The sequence below is a fragment of the Coloeus monedula genome (assembly GCF_965178545.1).
Source record: "Coloeus monedula genome assembly, chromosome: 4".
Taxonomy (NCBI): Eukaryota; Metazoa; Chordata; class Aves; order Passeriformes; family Corvidae; genus Coloeus; species Coloeus monedula.
In genome coordinates this window covers 46,294,809-46,320,913 of record NC_138784.1, presented here as the reverse complement: position 1 = coordinate 46,320,913, position 26,105 = coordinate 46,294,809, and the positions used below count along the sequence as shown (strand labels likewise).

Here is a 26,105-nt window from a genome sequence, read left to right as displayed (position 1 = left end):
GCACAGCTAGTCAGGAAAAATTATCACCTGGACAAAGACCACAGTCTTTGGATCTTGTTTATCCCCGCAGATGGGAACAATCTCACTCCATCCAGTTCCTTGAGTCTCTTTTGATTTTCATGAACACACAGACTTTACTAATCACTTTTCCCTTTTTTAATGTGGTGACAGTGCTGTCAAACGTATCAAGAAATGTGTCAATTCAGATAAAAATTGCATGTAAATATTTCCTGATATTTTCCAGTCAGTGAGGTATTTTGTTATACTAATTTTCTTTGCAATCTGAGGCCTAAACAACCTGAGTGTGTCTTGTTGTGTACATTAAGTTCACACAATGTGCAGTGCATGTTGTTGCCTCAGGCATGGCTATGTGAGGGCAGGGCTGTGAGTGAAGCTTGTATGGGGGTTTGAAACATCATCTCCTCAGTGCTCTCCTTCAGTAAGTGCCTGCTGCCCATTCCTGCCCTGCTTTCCTCCTGCACTGCTGTGGGCAACACTGTGCGTGCAGCCAGGTACTGCAGACCAGTTGCTGTGCCCCAGCTCTGCGGTCTGGCTTTGCAACGTCTCGTTTTCTGTAACCATCCTGTAAACTTCCCTCTTTGGGGAGGAGGAACTCCATGATGCAGGCAAGTCCCACTGAGGGGCTGAGCAGATGTTCTTGAGCACATCAATTTTGTACTTAGGAGAGCACAGTGTTCTCTTATTTTTCTCCCTGTAAGAAGAGGATTTGGGGCTTAGACTGTTTAAAAGTTCTGTGAAAGACAGTCATCACTCTCACAAAACACTTTGAGGAAAGTGAGAGGTGATGTGACCTCCATAGCAAAGCAGTGAGGCCTGGGCATTCCAGATGTCACTTCCTGGCTTTGCATTCTTGGTTGCTCATGAGATACCATGTTCAGTGCCAGGGCTGAGATCTTGTCCTTAGCAATGTCTCACAGGCTTGTTAAATACCAGGTACTATGAGTTTAGTCTTGTAAAATCTTCTTGACTTCTCTGGATAAGTTGGTGCCTATTAATTTGGGTTAATGCAGGTGATTTACAAGGCCAAAGAGTGCTGTGGCTCTTTTTCATCTCTGACTATTTTCATTTGAGAGGAAATCAATAACAGCAAATAGATAAAATTTCTTTGTCAAAAAAAGATTGGCATCTTCAGGCATGTTTGACAATGTCCTTGTTACAGAGCCAAGCCCAGTGGTCCTTTCAAACACCAGCTTATCCAACATTTTTGTGGTTTCCTTGTCATCAGTGGTTTTTTTTGACAGCATCTTTTTTCACTCCTGGATATTAATTTTTTTTTTTTCATTCTCAGTCCTCTTTAATTTACAGATTCAAAATAACCTGTTTCATCCCCACTGCGTGTGCTTTGGACAGCTTCCATTATTTCACTATTCAGACCCCAAGGAAAGGTTCAATTCTTTATAAATTCTTCTTTAGATTTCTTACAAAGGAAGAGCAGCTTACATGTCTATCAGTAGGCCATAGCCTCTCACCTATAGCAATAGGTAGAGATTGATAGTAGATATGTTCATTAAAGCCTTTAAATTTGAATTATTCAATGAGAAGTCACTGAACTTACAAAACCATTCACTGTCAGTATCAATTAACTATTGAAAAGACTGTACATTTTGCGTTGGCTATCAAGGAATTTTTTGGGTCTTTATTCAATCCTGTCAGAAATTCTGGCTTACCTGTGAGAAAGCAAAGCCATAGACAAAATTCATAAAACAAATCACTGGTAGAATAAACAGCAGGATTCATCTCCCATGGCCTGGCCAAGAGAATGGGATGTACATAGGTTATAAAGAAGTAGTGTGGGATTAACATAGACTTCTTAGAACTTCTGTGTAGGCATATTTGAGGTAAGGTGTCAGGTGCTGACAGCCCAGTTCAGTGTCCTGCATTGAAGAGCAATCTCCAGGCAGCTGGAAATACCACTGCTATATTGGCAGCTCAAATACCACCAAGATGTTCTTGTAAAGTAGTTTGCACATTTTCAGTACTTAAAATTTTTGCAACAGCATCTTTTGAGAGGACTAGATCAAAGACCAACTGGTGTAATTGAGAAGACACTCAGAACTATGACTACAGAAAGAAATTAGGTTAAATGTTCTGACAAAAGCATATGTTGCCTGGCTTGCTTGAAGACGGAACTTGATGTATCTGTCAATTAAAATCAGAGTATGCTGGCACAAAGTAGAATTCTTTGTTCCTTTGCACCTTCTTTGCTTTACTTGGCTGGGTGAGAGAACACAAACATCTAGCCTTGATGTACTGTGATTCAAATATTAACAGGAGCGATAACATTTCTGAAGAAGATATAAGTAAGCAGAACTATTATGTTAATGTAAAATCTCAGCACAGTAGCCTTTAGGCATAACTATGAGAACACTGTGACCAGACTTACACTCAGAGGAAACTGGGTCTGGGGAAGGACATCAAAAGCTCAGCTAGGCCAGCCTCATAAAGCTGATGCCAGATTCAACATGGCCTAAATTGTTCCAGGGTACTTAATTTGTCTGTACTAAATAATCTTGGATGTTGAAGACATCACATGACCTCACCTGCCTTCCCAGGAGCTCTCTTCTACTGTTCTTGCTGTTAGGAAGTTTTTCGTAGTGTCTAGCACCAAACTTCTGTGCTGCAATTTTTTGTTGTCCTCCATACCTAAAACTGACTTTACCATAATGCTGGAGGGAGGTAGGAGAAATAAATTAAGTGATTTTGAGGGTATAATTTTTCTGGCAAAGCTGAGTTCTTGCAGGTACTGTTTTTGTATTTCTGAGAGACTAGAATGGTTTCTTCCAGATGAAAACTGCACAAACTGGCACAGCTGCCCTTGAAACCACTGTTAGAACAAATCTTATCGAAGTACACATTCAGGTAGTGTCAAGGCTTGTATTTTTGGACTCACATGAACATTAATCTGTAATTAATTGAGACAAGTTCTGGGCTATTGTCTCGTAAGAGGTGAGAGTGGCAGGTCACTTTTGCATAAGTTTTTCCATAGGGACAATGACCCAGGGACTCTACTGAGCATTATTTCTAGTACAAATGTGTTAAGATGCTAAATATTGATACAATTATAAAGTTTCCATGATATTCACTCCATCAGGAGGAAGGTATTCTGGCCAGAGATGCTGATGCAGAAGCAAATTGTACTCACATACAAATTTCACAAGGGTATTTCTGACCAGCCCCACATCCATCAGGATTTGGGAGAACTGGAGTTCTTCCTGTGAATGCCATGTTTCCACCCTCAATTCTATCTGAAGGGTTTTCTAGACAGGACTGATGATGGGGATGTGGTTACTTAGCAAAAAGGCCACTTCAACTCCTGATTCTGCAGTTCAGGGGCTGAAAGTCTTCATGTCTGTGTCCACACCTGCATGTTTTGTGTAATGGCACACAGAGTTTCAGAGTAAATGTTTGTATTTCAAAGCAAGATGCTTATATTTCTAATACTCTCTACCTGTTACATGTGGGCAGAAACATTCCTTCTTCTGGGTTTTCAGAAATACTTCATATCTGGGTATCTTTGTGTCCAGACAGAGAATAAAGAATGAAGGAAATGTAGTGAGATGTCCATTACACTACCATTGAGAATATCTATTTCCTCTTCTCATCCCAGTCTAAGCTGAATCCATTAAACCATAATGATGCACATGTTCAGCAATTTTTCAGTAGCTGCTGAGAGCTGCTTGTGTTTTGTGAGTCCTCCTGTTACTGTCTCACCATGTGACGTTTGAATGCTGCACTAGTCCACATTTTGTCTCTTTTTTTCAAATGCTGGGAAATGTTTCTGAAGATCTTAATGGTTTGGAGAGCTCACAGATCTTGATTATTCAGCTTTTTTTTTTATTTCAAATCTTTGGGTTATGACTCTAATATTTCAGAAAAGATTAATGGACTTGCTTCTTCTCCCTGGAGCGTATACTATCACCAGAGCAGAGATATGGAAACTGACAACACCACCTGGAACTAATCCCTACCAAACTATATGAAAGAGTATTTAAACTAGAGTTTTCTGCTTAGAGGCCATGAGAGAGTTCTATTGATTTGTAATCTTGTTGTGCTCTTTTTCTAACTGTTTTGACGTATCTTCAGCTGGGATAAATGAGCATCATCAGTGAAAAAGAAAGCTTCTTAAAATGTCTTGAAAATTTGGCCATTTAGTAATGAAGTTTTTAAGCAAAAAAAAAACCCCAAACACAAACAAATAAAAGCTAAACTAAACCAAAAAAAACCCCAGCCATATCAGTTGTGTTCATCCTGGCTTTGTATCTAATGGGTGTTTAGCTATTCTAAAAGTGCTATAGATTAGATTGTTTTAGAGTTTGGAGATCTTCTTTTAGTATTATAGTATTTTTTGGTAGGCTGAGGCTATCCTTTTCAGGCAACACTGGCATTTAGGTACCTGTGTTATCCATGACCCTTCCTCGGTGCAGGACAGACTTAACTAAGATACGTCTCAGCTTTAAGGATCTAAAAATAACAGATGGGATCCATCTGCCTGCCATGCATAGACAGGAAGCAGCCTGCTCCCTTCGGCTACTTGATGTTATCTTCAGCCTCAGGATGTTATCTGACTTCTTCTTAAGACACAAAAATAGTTATGAAGAAACAAAACCAAATACCTTGCAGCAATTGTAGAGCTTCTGTAACTTATTTCCATAGCTTTATTAGGATGAACTTATGTGTTGTCTGGTGCTTGATTTGGTAGCCAGTATTCCCAGTGTGCTTGATTTAGTTTATGTTGTATTTTCAGGAAACCAACTCAGTTCACAGGTTGTGCATTTTTAACAGGTGTTGAAATGGGTGAGGAGTAGCTGAGGCATCAATACACACTGAAGTAGTAGTTGTGTTTTTAGGTTATGTGTTACTGTTTTTAGGTTATGTGTTACGTGTTACAGTATCCCTGCCTGTACGACACCCATTCCAACCCTTGTGAAGAATTCTTTGCTACTGTTGTTTGTTCTTGCCTGACAAGTACAGCCAGCATGAGCCAGGATTATTTGTGTGGCTGGAGCCAGTTCTGGTACCTTTATTCATTGAAAAATGAACTTCTGCTTCAATGTCCATAGAGTTTCTGAAACACTAAATAACTAGAAAAATACTAGTAAAGGGATGCTGTTTGCATCACTGTAGGGATGCATCACCATCAGAATGCTCTCCTAGCATTACCTTGTCATCCTGCTGTTTCACTCTCTTGCCACCTGTTGATTGTAGCTGAAGTGCGAGACACAATTGCTCCATTTCTGAGACACTAAATACATGCAAAAAATTGGCTTCTCCACAAAGCATTAATTAAAAAAAATAAAAACAATAACCCCATAAAAAACGCATACCACAAAAAATGCTAAATTGTTTTAATTTTTTATGTTTCATTTTAGTCTTGGAACTGAACCAGGTGATTATTCCTACTTACGGAACTGTGCCGGAGCAGCAAAGCCTTCATACTCCTGAATGGGTGGGTACCTGTTTACTTTAACTGTGACTACCTGTAAAATTTTCTCTTGTAGATATGCAACAGCCCAGTAGCTGCTCCAGAAGACTAGCATTCCTTTGCATTTGCAGCACATGCAGTTCATCTGTGTGATTAAATCTGAGTTGCTGTTATCCCCATTTCCCTAAAAGTACCTGAAGTCATTGACTCAGATCTGAAAGCGCAGGTTGTCACAGGCACTCGACTCAGTTACAAGTCACCAATATAAACTCACTATGAACTGATACATACACATAGACCTCCCCTCTCTATGTAATTTTGTTCACAAATGTATAGGACTTCTCTGTGTGTATACAAGAATAATTAGTTCTGAACACACCCTACGCATAAATACACATACCCTGTAAATTCATATACACCCAAGTATTAGTACACTGACGTGTGAGTTCAGGATTCATTTTTACAGAAAGCTTGGAGACACCAAGAAATTCCTTACTCCAGAGACTGAACTGACAAGAAGGAAAAAGACCTAGAGGTGTCTGTTCCCTTTGTCCAAAGTTCAAGGTTCCCATCTCACCTAAGATTTTCTGCAGCTAATGGGCTGCTGGCTCTAGCTCAAGAACGCCTGTCTCAGATCTCATAAGAAACCAATACCCAAAGTAACCGGAAATGAGTTTTCTTCTGGGAGGGAGACACCCTCACCTCCCCTGCCCCTGTGTTTTGCAGAAGGGTGTTCATTTGAAGCTGTTTAAACAACTTTTGAAGCATGAGGTGCAACCAAGAGCTTCCATCTCCCAACTGAGTGCCCAGACTTGGATGTTAAAGAAACCCTTCTTGGAGTCTCCTTGTGGTTCATTGAATATTTTTATGTATTTCTGTGAAGTGAAATAGCATCAAAATAGCTGGAATGTCATATGCCTTGTAGTTAGAGCAGTTTCCTCTGAGTAGTCTTGGTAGAATTTATTTTTATTTCTTCTGAAAATAGATGGTCAGAATAAATTTTTATTTTTGATTACTCATGTTTACCAGCAATTGTAGTTTCTTCTCAGTTTTGGCAGCATCTTTGCCCTACTCCTTCTGTGTGAAGTCCTCCTTGTTGATCACTAGATATTTCAGCGGGTTGGAAGAGCCAGAAAGATAAAATTGAGATCTACTGAACCTGCCTGCTAAATGAATTAAGGCTAATTGTATCTAGAAACAGAAACTGAAGAGGAAGCCTAACCTGGAATGGTTGAACAGAAGGAAGTACTGCGTCTTTTTGTCTAAACTTAGATTATGCATTGCAGTCGGAAGTGTTCTGGAAATTTGATTTGATTTTTCAAGTTGTTCTGAGCAGTCAAAACGAAGTAAATTATTGGCTAATAGAAGCAGTCCTGTTCTTCTTATGGTGCTTCCTATAATTGCAGGATCATATGCTGAGTTCGCCACAAGATCCCTGCCTCATTTGGCACATGAATAGGACAATTATCTCCAAAAAGCCCAAAATCTGTGAGGGTATTGTTTGTGGTAGTTCAGCAAGCTTTAAATGCGGCAGGAAATTGCTGCAAAGGAATGAAAGTCTCTTACCACTAGAAAAACTGAGTTTGGTCCTAGATAATTGGACAACCCGTGCTATAGGATTTCTGTGCAAGACTTGTAAAGTGACAGCAAGCTTTTTTTTTCCCCTGAGTGCCAAAGGAGAACATCCATGGCACTGTTTGCATTAGCTCAGGAGAGTGACATATGGACCTTCTATTGCTCTTCGAATAGAGACAATTGCTGAGCTCTCTGAAAAGATGTCGCTGTCCTGGTGTATAAAGCTGTAACTCCAAATTTAGGAGACAGTGAACAGGTTTTGGCATAGATGTTTAGATGCCTTATGTGATCACCATTAAAATCAGAGTTATACCATTACTTTCTCTCCTGGGGGATCTTTTAAAATTAAATTTCACAAGATTTGCAGAACATCGAGATTCTATGAGGAGAATACCAAAGGCATAGTCAGAAGGAAATCCCTATTTTAAGCTTTTGAGCTATTTAGATGAGGTGTAACAAGAAAAAAAACCCAAACAAACAAACAAAAAAACCCACCAAGGAAACAAAAAAAGACATTAGATAAAGAAGATAATAAGGAGTATTCCATAACTACAAGGAGCCTAGAAATATGGCATGTGATGCTACAATTTAATCCTGTATCATACACAACTTGTACAAGGAAGACAAAACTGCACAGAGAGCATTTATTCAAGCTTTTTCCAGCTCATGTTTCATTTTGCAGCTTATCTGCTTTATTGGTAGATAATTTGAATTTGCATGTAACAATAAGGTTTTTTTGAGAGCGAATATCTGCAGAGAGGAGGTTAACTTCTTCAAACTTTCTATTACTGCTGCCCCTCACATAAAATTCTTCAGCAAGAAGGCTTCTGGGAAGTTAAAAGAGTGAATTTCCTAGCTCTTGCATCCCAAGAAAGATGGGAGTTGCTGAAAAGCAGGTTTTCAGTGAGCACTTTCTTCATTTTCTTTAAAAGTGAGGCCGTTTGGTCTCTCTCTAATCAGGAGTGACTGGAATTCCTCCTGCAGCCAGCAGCGACCTGACGCTCAGACAGGAAGTCAAGTGGGTGTCTGGTCCAAACTTAGCTCAGGGGACAAGGCATCCCAATGCCTGGCCAGTTACCAGCTGCTTTCTGCTGACAGAAATGCATGACTGTAATGACACCCCGTATTTTTTCTACTTGTCTTTAGTCTCAGTTTATTTCAGTTTGTTACATAGCTAAAATTCCTTTGTATGTTGAGAAAAGTAAAAAAAATCCCTTTTTCTGATTAAGTGCTTGCTAATATTCACATTATTGCTAAAAAGAGAACTGAAACAGTCCTCTGTTGTTATTAACAAATATGAGTAATACAGGAAAATGTTAAAGGCACAACAGTTTTATGGCCCTCTGGAGACAGACCAACATTATTATGCAATATGCAAATAAACTTACATCTTCCAGTACTATCTTATATATATAAATATCATCCAGAAATAAATGCTTGTGTTGGTCTTAATGTCAGAAAGTTGTCTCTACTGGTTGCTCAGAACCTAAAGCAAAAAAAAGTCTTTTTAAATGGCTGTGAGAGTAAGAAGAACTTGTTATTTCTGTAACATTTTCTTCAGATGATCTCGAAGTCCTTTATAAATAATTATGTTTCCTGATACCCCGGTAATACAGTTTGTTTTCTTTTGATTTCCTTGTTTTAAAGTTTCCTGAGGCAGGTAGAGAGAAATAACTGTGCTCCTAATTAGGCACTCTGAAATTTTCCCCTTTGTAAAACCCACATCTGAAGTGCAACCTGCAAATCCCCCATGTGCCTGTCTCTGTGCCCCAGTGGGAGGATTTTTTGCAGGTGCCTATCAGCAGAGGCAATGTTACACAAGCTCTGCTCTGCTCTCTTCTTTCCCAGTACTGATTTATTCCCTGGCATGCTGCAGGAAGCTATTTTGAAGCAGATCTGAAAATTATGTGAGCTTGCAGACAAGAAGTTTATCCCTCCAGTAATGATTACATTTGGTGCTATTGACAGTCACACCAAAGGCTCTTTCAGGCAAAATAAAGCACTTTTATCTTTCCAGTTAGAGAAACCATTCCTGCAGAATCTCTTGTTATTTTAAAAATCCAGTTTACAATACTGTGCTTGTTCAGGGTATAGTAAACAATAAATAGCTGCAATTCCTGCGCACATATTTTTCTTCATGCTTGTCTCAGTGCTGCCCTTCCCACCATTATCAGCACTGAATGCTTAACTATATCATTCCTAGTGAAGCCTGGAAAAGTGAGGCAGGTTTCTTGGCAATGCAACCATTTTTCCTCCCTGGAACATTGCTGTTGTTGAAGGAGCTTTCTGCCTGCGTGTTATCCTTTAATCTACTGCAGACATCACATGTAGCCATGACTACAGGAGCAGCTCTCAAGAGTGAGACACAGCAGCTCCCTTTGGACACCAGCAAGCCTGGTTATATGTGTGGGGGCACACAGAAGTCTCCCTATTGAGGAGCTCTGAATCAAGGGGTTGAGGGGGCCCTCCATGATGTGGGCATTTGAAGCCAAACCAGTTCCCTCAGCCTTGTGTGCTGGGGCAAGCTTATCTCTGTGTCCCACTTGACTCTTTTCCAAGTGCTGCTGTGTCCCAGGGCCTGGGAGAGCCAGTGCAGTTGGCTGGTGATGGCTTGTGCTGGATTACCAGAGTGCAGGAAGCTCCTTATTCCTCTGCCGAGGTGGCCACAGGGGGACACGCTCAGGGAATAGGAAGATACTGTGTGTAAAGGAAGGGGAGTGCATGGCAGAGGACTGCTTATGACCAGCACCTTCAGTGTGACTACGTAAGTGCAGCACTTCCCAGCTCCCGCAGGATTCCACAGCCCGTGTGTACATCTGCTGGCAGTGAAGGCCTGAGCAGTTTTTCTATGAAAAAGGCATTTGGTGCTGAGGCGGTGGTGTCTGCATTACAGACATTTCTGGGCTTTTTGTTACTGCAGGCTCCTCCAGTCTCGTTCCCTGGAGTGAAGTGCCTCTGGTGCTCACCTGATCTGACCTGTTCTGAACTGAAACACAGAGGTACACCACATGGATGTAGCCATGCTGCCTCTAGGCTAGCCCATGTAAGTGTAACCTCAGCATTGCAAAAAACTTTATTCATGGCCAGGTCCTTCTCTCCCTGAAATTCCTTCTGTTAATAAAGCAACTAATAGTTCCCTGTTTCCCACTGGTAGGCAAGCAGTTGGTTGTGCAGCACTTGGAGAGTTATGAAAGGCTGCAGATTATGTGCTAAGTATAATTAGTATTTCACAGCTATATATATTATAATTTTTATTTATTAATGGTGTTAATCAATATTAACCTGCTGTTCATTAGGGTATTATTAAAACATTAGAGTGCGCAACTGATTGCCTCATCAGTACTTAAAAATGTGATTATGCCAAGGCTAAAAAAATTAGATAGTGCAGTAAATAGACCTGTGTTCGTTTCTTCCAAAACAAAGAGGTATCAATGGGCCTGTTCATTATTTGGGGTTATCATTTGCTACTGATACTTTAAAAAATTATGTATTGCAATTTCAGCCCCATTAATTTATGTGTCTATGCACACAAGCCTGTGTGCATTGGTACGATAGTAACATTTGTAAAACTGTCAAATAATATTACATATTAAAAAAAAACCAAAACAAACCTTGTCTCAAAGGAATTGCTAACTTCAAAGTATACCACATCTTTTTGGTTTCCAGTCGTGTTTTTCCCTGGGTAGTTATGTTGAATAATATATGATTTTTCATTACCAGCTGTCCAGTAGGGATTACAAAATACACCACGTTAGTTAATGTGGCTGTTGGAAACTTGGCTATTACCCTCTCTTTTGCGTTTTACTTCTTAATTTTAATTGAGCAATATTTAATGCTACATAACAATCTATTTGTGTAGGTCTTGATCTCTTAAGGATTCAGGCTTAATGAGTTGATTCTTTATTATCTTATTGATATATAAAGTGTCAATGGAAAGGTCAACTGAACAGTGCTCTTGTGATTAAAAGCAGTGGAGATTACATGTAAGAAGTTAGCTGCATAGGTATGAACTTCTGTGTATCTGGATTCATGCAATCCAATATTTATTAATCTTTCAGCTATATTCAATTTATATGTGCATAGTGTGTGTGTGAGAGAGAGAGAAAGGTGTATGTATAAAGTAACAGTTATACACACCTGTGGTTGACAACACATATGTAAGTAAATTCATCAGAATGCTGGTTAACAGGCAGATTTTATTTTATAAATATTTTATAACTATTGTAATATATATAGTTTTTAATATGATAAATTATTATTGGTAATCCAGTTATCACAGCTTTTTTAAGCCAAAAAATACTACATTTAAAGGAAAATTATTCAGTGAAATTATGCAAGCATGACTTATGATCAAATCATCTTGTATTAAAACTTGATTTGACGTTTGCGCTTTCCCATGTCTTTCTTCTCTATCCTGAGAACAGGTCATATCAGAAAAAGTGCTAAAAGCTGTAGGGAAAAAGAGTTAAAGCTATTACTACTTTTATGCTTTCAAGTCCTTCACTTTCACAACTAAACAGTGTGTTTTTAAGCAGAAGTTATAATGATGTTTCTAAGATTCCAAAGAGGAAAAATGCCCAATTAAAAAAACTTGTGGTTTACGTAGTGGCAACCCTTCCCCCTGGTATTCATTACCACAAGACTTGGTCTCTGTGTTTCCAGCATTGCAACACGAAGCCATTGTAGCTCGTGACATGACAGAGCCCGCTGGGCTCCCAGAGGAGAGCAGCAGCTCCCAGACCAGGCTCTGTGCCTGCTGGGCTCCGCTCTCCACACCTCCCTTCTGCTGCTGCTCCAGCACCTCCCAAGCTGTCTCCCAACAGGGGCTGTTGGCTGTTGTTGGTGTTTTCCTCCCAATAGGGAATCTTGTCAACATTAAATCATCGTGGTTATGTTTTAAATGAGACTGGAAATGATAGCAGCAGGGCTGTGTTTTACACCCATGACTAGTCCTCAGCAGGCGGAAAGCTTGTCAGGGCCAATTCCAATTTCTTGATGGGGCTATGCCAACTTCATCTCTCATGAATTTAGAAGTTCACACCTGTGACTTGCTTTGGCTGATAGAGATACTCAGTGTCACTGTGGTTGGGTGATGTCATCTGGAAACATTTTTTTTCCTAAAACTTTATTCACAGTATGCAATTGTATGTTGATTTGGTGGCTGCCTAGATAGTCTCTAAATTGTAGCCCAGGCTGTGAAACTAACATACAGAATGTGTGTCTACTGGCCATATGTCAGTATATATATATATATGTGTATGTGTGCCTGTCAGCAGCTGCTTGCTGTCAGGTTGGTCACAAACCCCGGCACGCAGGTGGCATTCAAAGAAAACTGTTCTATTCAAGAATCTGCTCCAACTTTTGAAGCAGCTAAGTCAACAGGACCTTTGCAGCAGGTCCTAGCCTTTGCATATGCAACGTAAAAAAAAGGTGAGTTTAAACTCCCCTGAGTTTATTTAAAATATGGAAATTTTGTCATAATTATGGGGAGACATCTTGGTTGCCTGTTTTGGTTCAGCCAATACACAGTAACAAAATAATCTACAGGGAGAGGTTTTGGAAAAAAAACATGAGAAAGTTTGTTTTGGAAAAACTGACACGTGGTTCCTAAAACACTGTATGCTCCCTGGGACTTGGGTGCTCCCGACTGAAGGCTGACATTCTTCTCAGTTCTTCACAGTTGAAGAATAACCATTTCAGTCTGCACTTCAGGGGTTTCTTACACCATAACCACATTTCCACGGCCTTTCTGTGGACCAGACATCCCAGAACTCCAAAACCTGATCTGACATGTCTTACGAAATTTGGTCTGAACTGACAGGGAAATTCCAGGGATGGGACATCTGGGAATCTTTTCTACGTCCATCCACATCAAATGCAAGAGATTAGTCTGTCTCATTTTCCTTGACCTGATCCTGTTTTGGCTACCCTCCATGCCCAGTCAGCTGGAGGCCAAGGCTCCTCTGCAGTTCTGTGTGGGAGCCTTGCCAGCTTTGGAGATCTTACTGTCCCTAATGCCGTTCTGAGTGCCACTTCACGGGTTTGGTATCTGTCAACTTCAGTAGCACTGCCTCCATTAACAGCATGGACCCATTTGGCCAAGTACCTGCGAGGTTGGTGCTCATCACCTAGCATGATTCTGATAACATTACAGCTGTATATTACCTGAAAGGAGGGGGTTGTTAATGTTTGATATTGCCCTCCGAGTACTCTAAGAAATTGCAAAATCATTATTCAAGCATTCAAGTTTCCCTGTCACCAATCTGTCTGTATCATTTCACGCATGAAATAACACATTAAGATGTTATTAATGGATATGACAATCTATCCTATTTTCCTCCAGGGACTAGATAATGGCTTATGGATATATTAAAACTTTTGATTTTGGCATCTATTATAACATGATGGATGTGTGGCACACAACAGTGTGTTTTTTGCTTGCTGAGATGTTGCAGATAAAATGAGAAATAAATCTGCATAGTGTGTGTCTGTTTGGAGATCCCGTCTCTGGTCTGACCATGTTCTTTGTTCTCTTGGCAGTGGTGGGTTGAGGTATAAGCATGCATGAAACTGCTGCTTTTTGTTTTGTTTTGTTTTGTTTTGTAATTGCAGAGATTGCAGAGATGCTTAAAATTCTGCAGGTAAGGGAACAGATGGGAATGTACTAATTCTGAGACTCCCATCAGGCAACAACAATCTTGTAGACAAACTATCTAATGATATGTCCATGATGGCGTACAAATTACCAGACGGTTGCAATATTTGGTACTGGTGCTGCATCCCAATGCTTCTTTCATTATGAAAAGCTAATGTACCGTTCTTAAAGAAAAAAATTCGGTCAAAGTTCTGTTGATTTGATGTCATGCAGAGACCTGACAAATTCCTCTGGATAATTTTTTTTTCTTCATTCTATTCTGTGCAACTTTGTCATTTTGGGCTTCCTCTTACACAAGACTGATATATGTCGAATTTCTATGTTCACTGAAACACTGTGTAACAGGAAGTAAGTAAGGAACTAGTGAGTAAAGATCTTCATATAACCTATGCCACCTGTCTTTCAGGTGGATTTTGATGACAAGCCTGACTCCTTGTTCTTCAAAGATGGGCAGCGAAGAATTGACTTTGTTTTGGTGTATGAAGATGAAAGTAAAAAAATGACTCATAAGAGGAGTAATCGTAAAAAGCAAAAGGTAAGTTATTTTTCATATATTGGGTGTTAGAGATGAGGACAGAAAGGAAAGTGCCCTCTCGCAGAACAGCAATTGCTTTGCCCCATCCTCAGAGTACTCTGGGGAGCTGGGAGACTGAAGCCCATCAAACTGAGCAGGGAACAGGGCTCGAGCCAGAAGATTGCTGTCTAAATGGGCAGAGCACTGCACATCATGTCTGTCAGTGTGCCTGGTGACCTCAGAGCATCTTCCTGGGAGGCCGCCCTTCAGAAGATGAGAGCAGGAAAATGCCAGTGTCAGGTTAAAATTAGACACCAAGATCTTCACAGCAGGGCAATTTTCTCTACCTACAGTGATTCAGTTAGGCCCCTAATGGACTTTGGTAATAAAATCAAAGTATTCAGAGGAACTCAAAGAAGACAGCTGACCAGTTGCTCCAGATCACAGTTATGAACACAGCTGCTGACATTCTTCTGACTTCTGATTACTAAGTTGTTTGTGGGAAATAATTGTACATCTGCCACCAGAATTTCTCCCTGTACAATCCTTTCCCTTGACACTTCAACACTTTCACCCTTGTTAGAGACCTTGCAAAAAGTTTTTGACTCAAGCCAGTGACTTCTTGATGCTCCTTAGCATCCATAGCTCTGTAGCTCCTAAGCAATGAAGCACAATAATAGACTTTTTTAAACTATTATCTTTTAATCATTTCATCAGTTCCATTGGAGGACTACCTTCATGATGGCACACATGGTCATGAAAACAAGCTCAGCCATGCCACTGAACTGTCTGAGAAATAAGCGTCCAGGAGGTTGTCGTTCCCTTGGCATCTGCACTCCCCCACCCACCCACATCCTTCTCTGATTTAGCAACAATCCATGTTCTAGCAGCAGCCTCTGGTAGAGACAGGCAGGGACAAAGATATCACTGAGAGAAACTCATATACAAATATTAATTTGCAGTTAGGAAATAGAAGAGTAGGAGTAAAAGAGCCTGTAGCTAAGTTGGTTGATACTCATTACACAGTGTTGTTGTTGGCATTAACAGGACAGCCATAAGGAATGTTGTTAGCAGGGTTTGAGGGAGTCCTGCTGTGGGTGGATGTTGTATTACACATGATCACAGGATCAGCAATAAAAACTAATTGAAAGAAGTAATTAGATTAAAAAGCTGCCCCTTTGGAAAGAATTGTTTTTATCAATTAGCATTTTACATTTATGTTTTTAATACTTGGCCATTTCCCAAATATATTAAAAATATAATGAACATCTTTTCTAAGTAGTGATGGAAATTAAATGTGAGCAATGGGGTAGTATTTTGAGTGCAGCATTAATGTTAAGACATTAGCCAGAATGAAACCATGAATAGTTAGACCAGGAGATTGTGGGTAGGTGCTTGCAAATAAACTTTCCTTTCAAAGGTCTTAGTCCCACAAAGATCTGCAGCCACATTGACTCTGTGGTGTGCTGAGGAAGAGGAAACAATCTACCTACATGCAACAAATGCGAGGACAAGGACATATTAGACAGACGACCAGATAAGGGGAAGACTGAGCAGCTGGGGAACAGTTCTGTAGAAGAGGCCCTGGAGGTCTACATGGAGAGCAAGCTGAACAAGAGCCAGCTGTACAGCCTGACAGCAAAGTGGCCAACAAAGCCTGTATGGACAGAAGTGTGGCCAGGAGAGTGACACACGAGTCTGGGGTGATATGGATTAATCAGAAGGAAGCCAAAAACAGTATTTCCATGGATAAGTAGAAGCTGAAGCAACAGGGGGACTGTACACATGTACCTTATATCTGAGATTGAAATTAAGATGACATTTATGGTGCAGCTTTACATTCTTAGAATTCCAGGAAGGAAATTAACATTTTGGCCTTCCACAGTTCCAAAAACAGTGTGGGGTTGGTGCAGCCCAAGATACACTCAGATTTTATCAGTGTTGGCATAAAACCTACTTGATAACTTGTCTTTACTGATGCTGTTGTTTATTTGGTTGTAATTTTTTCTGAGGCAAATTACTTCTACCCTTGTGGTGAAATGCAACCAAAAGAAGGAGTATTGTCACTTACAATCAGTTTTAAATACTGCATACATCACTGTCTGATCAATGATGAATTGAAAATGCCCAATTTTATAAGTAGTATCTTGTTTAATTCAGGGTGCTTTAAGCATGAATAGGTTCCTTGCCCATGCTACTCTTTCTTTGACTTCCCTGACAGTTTTATAGAACTATTATCCAGAGCGTTATTGTGCACAGAATTTGGAAACTCCAGCTTACTAAAGAATAGGAGATTCAGTGAAGTCTGTTCTCATAGGGTGATGTCCTCATGTCACTGGGGTCAGGAGCAAGTGTTCCACTGGTTGTGTGCAACATTACAGGTCTGTGAAATCTAGAGATTTGTCACTGGGACAAATTCTGTCTGACACACGCAGCACCCCACCTAAGTGCATGACGTGGAAGTCACTTCAGAATTCAAATTGTTAGTGGACATCTGTAGATTCCTGAAGTGAAATGTTTTGTGTGCTGCAGGTGGTTTTGTATGATACTGAATGTGGAGGAGTCCCCAAATGCTTACTGAATTTAGACAGAAGGATTTGCAAATCAAACCACAACCTTGGTATCCAGTTTGCGGGATTCAGAGAAACAGGGCACAGATCCACCTGTTCTTCTGCAGCTAGAGAAGACTCAGATCCTGGGACTATCATTATATTGGAATTGAATGGTTTTCTGCTCTTTTTCCAAAGAATTGGATAAATGTAACTGAATGGTCCAGCACTACTTTATAGTAATAAGGAATATTCTTGGGAAAATATCTCAGGGGACAGCAGGAAATGAATAAAAACATGAATGTGATTTGATAGAAGGAATAAAAATATGGGATTATGAAGCTCTTGGAGATCCACAGTACTTCTCATATTTTCATCTGCTTCTGAAATCTGGTTTAGGGGAGACAAACTCAAACGAATGAAATGACAACCTCATGGAAGTTTCTAATGTAATTTATAGATTCAAAAGTTAGGAGATAAGTTTCATATATGCAACTCAATTCAAACTTCAAACTTTTAAAGTTGGTATACAATTAATTTTGCAAGCACTAGCAAAAATGAGACTGCCAGGAGATTTCTGAAACTGTACCTTGCAAACAATTGAAATTCTTGCTCAAAGGATGTCTCTAAAATCTACAATTTATGTACCCTATTTGTCAGGATAGCTTACCATCAGAATAGAATTTGAATATCACCAATCTTTTCAGGAATGCTCCAAAATGCCAGTTTTATCTGTTGGGGTCCTTGTTGAAAGTCAAAGGATCAGGGCCAGAAAGGTAAATTCAAATTAAATCAATGCAGAGTGTCATTTTAGTCCATCTATTTTCCCCCCAACAGATATAAACAGAAAGATTGTCAGTAATTTAAATTGGAATGCGGGCAAAACCTTCATTTCCAGCCATGAAGGAATATGTACTTCTCAGAAACAGAGATTCTTTTTTTTTTTTCCAAATTGAATGAAAACTATCACTTATGGAGAATATTACACACATCTCATTGGGGTTAAGTACAGTGTTACTGAGAACTTCAATAGGGCTAGAGAGTTGTGTTCTCATAAGCAAACAATGGACAGTTCCCGCCTCTATGCTTGTCTAAATTGGATAACCAACAACAATCAAACCACAAAAAGAAAAAAAAACACAACCAAAAATAAGCTTGGGTGACTTTTCAAACACAAATTGTACTTATCTCATTGCTTAGCATGTATCATAGCTGCAGTGAGAGAACAGCACTTGGGTTTACAGGTAAAAGGGTACCTCTGTGCCATTTTTTGCAGTGATTTGAGGCAGTAGAGAATGACAGGTTCTGCATGCCTGTGGTGTACTCAGCCAACATACTCAGGAAGTCTGATAACAACTATGGAAGGGACCTTTGGCACTGGGAGGAGGGCAGCCACACCTGCCTTCATGTCAGCTGGATGGTTTGGTTTTGAAGAACAAATTCTGTGAAATAAAACCTCTATTCCTGAGGCAATCACAAATCTTAATTTTACTTCTTTGGAAGGAAGTATGACAGAAGAATATGAAGACAGATAGAAGGAGAGAGTTACTCTGAAGTTACTACAAACATTTGTAGGACCAGAAATGGGTCTTTCCAAACAAGGTGACTAGAAGCCATTGTTGAGGGTAGGGCTAGACTGCAGTATTGCCAGTTCTGTGTGGTCACAGATCAGGTTTCAGAAAACCATGAAGCTGGCTTGAAATCAAAGGGTGTACAAGAAAATATTTGTATTTGGAGTTCTTTGGGTTTGCATTTTTGGGGGTTATTCTCTATAGTATGTTCTGCTTCACATTTTTATGATTATCTTCAAACATAAGGGAAAGAAGCTTACAGAGCAGAGCTGTTCAATCAATTAATTTTCTGACGCTGACAGCTGGGACTTTGAGGAAAGCTTCCAAATACCATCAAAGAAACCGTGAGGCAGCTAATATTGATACAATGATCCTCTTCACTCCCTTCAGCTGATTTCCATAGGGGAGGCTTTGGACCCCATGCTCTTTCTCTTATTGACTGTGATTTGTCTGTTGACTGTCAGGTAAGGCAGAGGAGGCTATTCAAGCTCTCTTTCCTTGTTAGGATTTTTCCCCTGAAGCCACATGGATATTGTTGTAGGGAACTTTTCCCTTTGCACAAAAGAAACTTAGCACAGGTATGAGTTGACATTCTTCTGTCACTGTAATCAAAGCACGTCTTCCCTACCATTTACAAAACACAGGGGAAAAAATGCTACTGGTCTGCTACCAATTTCCAGACCCACAATCTTGTTAATCTCCTCCACTTGGCAAGACAATCACCAGAAATTGAAAGCATTGTGGTGAAAAAGCAGCTCTCAAAAGCTGACTCTTCCACATGCCTGTAATACTTGGCATTTACTTACATTCTGCTTTCATTTTCTTAAGACTGTATATGATTATGCATCCTGTAGTGTCTTAGTCTATTGAATAGCCATTCAATCATCAAAACCTATGTCAGGTTTAGATCAGCAGCATTACCATGATTACTTTATTATTGCAACTTAGCCTTGCAGGCAGCTGAGCAAAATGCCAGATACTAAAATAAACTTTGGATGGTCTCCACCTTCCAGCCTAATAAACCATTATATCTATATACTGTATTCCCCAGTCAATGCAAAACCACTACAGACTCCCCTGGGTAAAAGTCTGGCTCCTCCATAGATCATTATACGCATAATTCAATCATTTCTATAAAATAGCAAAGCCCCTAATTAGCAAAGCCTCCCAGAGGCTTTGTTTCCCGCTACTTGAATTCATGCATTATTAGATACCTTCATATTGTCAACATTCCTCTAAGATTTTAAAGGCAAAATTCATTTTGGGAACTCTTTGCCGTAATAAATTATTGAAGGAATCTGATTACAAGATTTTTTAAAAATAGTGTTAGACTTCTACAAATGAGAATTGCTCTGCATCTATTTTTGTGATGCAAAAAGATTTTTATTTAGAAAGAACAGGTATTTAGCCCCCTGCCTGTTTTATTTTCTGAAAAAAAAGCGGAACTCAGATTGAAATATTTTCATGATTGAGTATTATTCACTTCAGAAAGAACCACATGAATGTGGAAGAAGCAAAGAGGTGGGATGAAATGGCAGAAGAGTTACTACTAGAGTGACAAACTCCTGTGTGTTGTGTTCTACATATATTAGTGAACTGGTAAAAGGGTTGAGTTTTGATAAAACAAAAATTGCAGAGGAAATCATTACATAGTTTACTTAGAAGCCAATGTGACTGAAAACCTTTAGCTTTAAAGGAGACTGGAGAGCACTATTACCTATGAAATATTGAAAATGCAAGGAAATATATTACTGCAAGGAAAACACTCATTCACATTTGTGATTTTAAGTTAGAGCTTTCAGTATAACGAAGATAATTAGATGTATATATTATAAATGTCTATATTACACACACATTTATACACAATGAAAAATTATAAAGAGCATTTTACTGTCTCCAACAGCCAAGTGAATTACTGAGATGTGGAGAGATCCCTCCATGAAGAGTGCTATCAAAATCTGGGTTTGTGGTTTTATCCTGAGAAAAGCAAGGAATAAGGAGAAAGGTGATAAGTATTGATGAGAGAAAAAAACAGTTTGAAATATTTGGCTCTTCCTGTGCCTAGCTTGAGTAGAAGGTGATATTCACCAGAATAAAAAGGCAGAAAACCCAAAACAGATAAGAAAAATACTTTTTAACAAAATATTAAATTAGTCCACTGAGATCGTCACATGCAGCTGCTGCAGCTGAGAACTAACAAACTAAAAGTGGGGTACGCTGTTCATACTGTTATTCAGTTTTATAACGAATAATTTCAAGACTTTCTAGAGTTTTCGAAAAATAGCTTTTTCTTTTTTGGGGACTTACAACTATCTTTAAATGTTGAAGAACTGGATGAAACTTATTTCGGTATACATCTCACCTGTTCCTGTGGAACTTCTGAAGATTTTCACTCTTTTGCTGAAGCACCTTTTGCCCCTAGATTGGGTGGGCCTTGATTCTAGCCCTGAAGACCACTTTCTACATACCTATCAAAGTTCCTAAGACTTTATCTAGAGGGTCATTCATTGACTATGGTCCTTCACGGTTGCAACAGGTTTGGATCCTGTGCACAGACCTTAAGGCAGCTAGAATGGCTATAGAGAACCACATGACAAAAAACACTGGGTCATTTTTCTTTAAGTTCCTGCAGAGGGAGATGCCAAATCCTTTAAGCACATATAATCAGCAAGAAATTGTCCAGTGGCATGAAAGTAATCCAGGAGTATGAAAGCAGTGTGCCCAAGTCACTGCAAGAACCTCACTGCAGGCCTAGCCTAACCTGGTACAGGAATAAAGCTCTCAGTCCCCAGTGCATTAAAGACATCTTCTTCCAGCAAACTCCTCACAGAAGAGCCCCCAGCCCCAGCTGCCTACAGGTGCCCCCCATTACCTGTGCTGATATTTTGACATGCAGTCTGTAGGCCAGGGAGAGCTGGCTACCCTTGACTCACATAAACAAATAGATCACTGAGGAACTATCCAGTTGGTGCAAATAGCTTTTAAATTTGATTGCTTCACATGAAGTTTCAAAATTTCTTATAAATTCCTTATGGAGTTATATGTTTTGTATTTGAGGGTAAAGAGGATATTTCTGTGTTTCTTGGGAGGAGCTTGTCTATATAAAGAAGCAGATTCAAGACTGGAAAGACATTTCAAGTTTTTTGTAACTCACTACCTGCCAAGTGCTGGCAACTATGAAATGTAATTAAAATGATCCACAAATCTGATCTTTACTGAGGAAAACTTGTTGTGTCCTCCTGGGGACATTGAATGCTCCTGGAACAGCACCACTGACTCTACACGTGCTACAGCTCTCAGCTTCTTCCTTTGGGGATGTAATCCATGGACTAAAATATAGAGGGATTGTACAGCTTGAACCACTGCATGAACTCATGTGATTACTGTGAAAGAAGCATAAAGTTACAGGTTGCTGGATGGAAAGCACTTGAGATGAAGACTTTCTAAAGGAAGATTAATATAGTTCACTTAGTGACTAAAGGTGAAAGAGATCACAGTTTCAGGGATAGATTTCAAAATTTTCAAAGCCTGACTCTCACTTTTACCTCTGTAAAGTACCAGGAACTAAGAGGATAAGTTCTCCACAATTGCATTTGAGAGCAATATTGCATGTCAGATAAAAAAACTGATCAGGATTAATTAGTAGGTAGGACTGTACGTATCACCACAGTAGCTATCAAGTGGGCTATAGAGATAGCAACATAATGATGGCTTTGGGAAGCAAGTCCATTTTTCTATGCATACATATTTGTGAAATTTGGAACAGATGTTTTACAGTGTTCAATATCTTTTAACAGAGGAAGAGACAAGTATATGAATCAAACCTGATAAACAATGGCCTGCAACTAGAAGCGACGAGGTCGGTGAGTGCTATTCTCTGTGTGAACAGCTGTTCTGAGAGCAGAGCTGCCCCTGTGGGACTAAGGGAACTGGATAGATGAATTCACTGTAAGACTTCTCTCCCCTCAAGAAAAAGAGGCCCACCTTTCTTCTGTTAGTGGTGTCTTTGTGATCTGATGCAAAATCTTTTTAAACTTTATGTCTGTTTCTTCCCCTGCAAAATAAAAGATGGGAAGCTGGAAGATTTTACACTGTGAAGCTGGAAGATTACATAGCTCATGTTTTCTCAGAGCTTGGAAGATAAAAATTACTGTCTGTACCTTGCAGAGAGGTGCTTCCCCTACTCTGGCTGTGTAGTGCAGGTGGGAAGCCAGTGTGTGTCTGGGGCAGAATGCCCCTGCCAGAAGAGCAGTGCAGGGCTCCTGCATGTGACCCTGCTTCTCGCAAGACCTGACACTGTGCAAGTGGTTCTAACTATCATGCTTTGTATATTTTGGGCTGTGATGTCGCCTGCAGGCAGTTCAAGAGCACTGTGGTAATGCACATTGGCTGCCAGAGCTTCTGTCTCTGGCAGGAAGGGTTAGAGCCCCTCTGAATCCCTTCTTTTTTCCTACCCTGCAGGGCTGCAGTGCTCCATCTGTGTTTCCCTCTCCAGGACAATCACTTCCAGTCTAAATTAGTTGTTGTTTGGTACTCTGTAGTGAGCTCCAGAACTGGTCACTTTGCCCCTTCCTCCCAAATTAGACTCAGAATCTATGGCGTCACAGTATTTATTTGATTTCTGCAGTGAGGGCTCCTGCTGCATGTCCAAGAATGCAGTCTGGTTCTTCACATTCATAAGAAAATAAACGCTTGCCAGCTGGAAGGCTGCTGCAGACCTGGTGCTATACTTACATATTGCAGTTTTCAATGGTTCTGCTGTGATTATGACTGAAAAACATTTGAAACCGGGTATTTCCCCCGGTTCGATCAGATACCTGACCAGTGTTCCTGAGCCCATGAGCTACATAAGGAAATTTCACCAGGCTGACAGTCACTAATGCAGGACAGCAGTAGGTCTACAGGCCATGTGTAGACAGATGGCAGGAGTGGCTGGCAGGGTTCCCACTGCATAGTGGTGCATTCCGCTGGGAGCAAATATGCCCCATGCTGTCTTTTTCAGCAGTTTCATCTAATTTCCCTTTCCCTCTCTCAATTCTCTCTAGGAAGCTTGGAATTCTTGTTGCCCAGGAGCACCCATGGGTGTCTAGCCTGCCCCCATCATCCTGGGGGTGTAACTGAGCTGCTGGGGAGTCACTGGCAGCTGTAGAGCTATGCCTGCCCCTACCAAGCTACAACTACTAAGAGTCCTAGTGACCCCGTATGGGGAAAGTGTTGCACTTAAATTGCTTTGTGAAATACTTTGCAGAGATGTAAACATTAAGCATTAAGGGAACATTTAACTGTCTTTTTTTTATATGCCTTTAAATGCCTTAATCTGCCTGAGTGTTTCCTCATGTCAGCACTTTTACAGAAGCCAGTGAAATGTTTGCTGGGATGGACAATGAATGCGACCTTGAGTAGGTCATCTATGAGCTGTAAAGAGAAAGAAAATTCTAGATATTTCAAGAATTGTTATGATGAAAAGTTCTTTGCTTACATACTTATTTTCAGTATTCTTTCATCTCAGGTTTTGGATGAGAAACTTATTTTTGTGAAAGTGCATGCACCTTGGGAAGTGCTGTGCACGTACGCCGAGGTTATGCACATCAAATTGCCTCTGCAGCACAATGACCTGAAAACCCGAGAGTCAGCTTTCAACTGGTTTAGCAGACTCTTCAGGGTGGATGAAAATATCATCAAACCTGAACAAGAGTTTTTCACTGCCCCTTTTCAAAAGGAACTTTTGTCCAGCTTCTATATCCAAGACAAAGACGCATTTTTCAATCCTGCAACTAGAAGCCGAATTGTAAGTCCATGGAGTATTTCTAGCATTTACTATCCCTTTTATCAAATCAGTGTAATTACCTTCACTGAAACATCCTAAGAAATTAAAAATGTTTAGGATGCAATAGTCCTGTCTAATTTATTAAATAGTCTGGGCAATCCAGAAGGAAAACTTTCCTTGCATTTGTCCTATTTCTCTTCCACCTGAATTTAAAGGAGGTATTTGAATTGTTTGTATACCCTGTGCAATTAACTTTGTCTACACTGCTTACTCTTTCATAGCTTGATTGTATATCATTACTTTCAGGTTGCAAGAGACACAAAAATATTTTTTAAATTTCAGGTTCATTTTATCCTGTCCCGTGTGGAATATGCAACAAAAAATAATGTGAAAAAGTTTGGCATTAACAAATTGCTGGACACTGGAATCTACAAAGCAGCATTTCCCCTTCATGATGTAAGTCCAGTGCTTGTAGCTAAAATACACTTTGAAATAGAGGTCTGAACTATATCTAGAGGAGTTTATATCAAAGGATACAAACACTATTCATTGCCTTATTCCTGGACTAGTATTATATCGGCATAGAAGAATAGGATGTGCTTTGGCTAAAGAGATTTTTCTTCCAAAGCACTGTTGGTTAAAAATGCATTTCTATAAATGGAAAACAACATATTTCACTTGAGAGTTCTTAAAGTTGTATTCTCTGTGAGATGTATTTCAGTTAAGTGCCTGGACTGAGAGGACTGCCATGGCACACTGCATTATCAGTTGTAAATCAATGTTTCATTAGTATGCAATTTTCCAATATTAAAATTCCTATCAACATTGTTGATAAAGACATAGACTACAAATCTAATTTTTGGATATGTGAAAGTCTTGCACAGTGAAAAACACTCCCTCAGTTCCCAGACATTGCAACATACATGCATGAGACTCAGGTTTCTACAGGAAGACTCTGCCCAGCCAGTCCAATGCCTCACAGGTGATGTCAGAGTCTTGCAGAGAAAAGTTTCACTGGTTTGAATTCCACCTTGCAATAATAACAAATCCAGCTTTTGCAACTACACTTCTGAAGCTTTTTAAATTATATCATTTGAAGAAGAAAGTTATACTGAAAATTGTTTTGTATACCACGGCTAGCAATAGTATAAAAGAAAAAACAAAAAAGAAAATCAAAGATAAAAAATCAGATTTCAGAATATTTGACAAAGAAGCTCCATGTGAGGCTGTGGATGCAATACAGTGAGCAAAGACCGAGGGCTGATTTTCTGTATTCTATCTGTTGCATTACCACAACATCACAACTTGTCACTCTCAGAGCCACCATTCTGTGTCCAAGGTGTGTTCTGTCGAGGAGACATTGAGAGCACGGGAGGTCAGGAATGATAACTGCTTCAGCTGCATGGACTTGGCTTAAAATATTTAGGAGGCCTCCAAGGTTTTCAAAGAAATTTTTAAGGCAGAATCAAGACAAACCACGTTTGTTGTAAGTAATCAAAGCTTTACGGGACAGAATTCATATAATTTGTGACTATGCATTTTTACGGTTTCCTTTTAAAGATTTAAAACCTGCCTTGCAGGCTATTTCTGTCATGGCATGGGGAATTTGGACTCAGTATGACTAGTAATTAATGACAGTCTTTTTATACAATTGAAATTATACATCACAGCTATGCTGAAAATGAAAAGTAGCAGATAGATTTCTACAAACATCACGTGTCTTGTTGCATTACAGATGTAGAATAGAAAAATGTCTCAAATAAAATAGGTTTTATTGAAATAGCTTTTTTAATAGCCTACTAAGAAATACAAATATTATCTCCATGTGAACTCTCTTTTAAATTTAAAACAGAAACTAGAGACCCTGGATTTTTCCCTCAGACTTTCCAGCCTGTATTCTAGTACAGTATTATTTTGAAGCAGAGCATGTGTAGCATGTTAAAGCTACTAAAAATCCATTTGAATTCAGTCCTGTTCTCTAATTAGAATGAATCCTTTTTTTATTTTCTATTCCTAAGTGCCAAGACTCTG

The 26,105-nt window shown here is 39.6% G+C and overlaps 1 protein-coding gene across 1 annotated transcript in view; it reads left to right on the top strand.

Annotated features, from left to right (window-relative positions):
• Positions 1 to 26,105, top strand: part of ANO6 (anoctamin 6) — a gene marked incomplete at both ends in the record, with an annotated part of 66,550 nt that overhangs the window by 20,695 nt on the left and 19,750 nt on the right. The window contains 5 exons of the mRNA XM_082280794.1: positions 5,391 to 5,467; positions 14,080 to 14,208; positions 22,105 to 22,170; positions 23,817 to 24,095; positions 24,417 to 24,530. Of these exons, the coding sequence (XP_082136920.1) occupies positions 5,391 to 5,467; positions 14,080 to 14,208; positions 22,105 to 22,170; positions 23,817 to 24,095; positions 24,417 to 24,530 (665 nt within the window). The remainder of the gene's footprint in view (positions 1 to 5,390; positions 5,468 to 14,079; positions 14,209 to 22,104; positions 22,171 to 23,816; positions 24,096 to 24,416; positions 24,531 to 26,105) is intronic.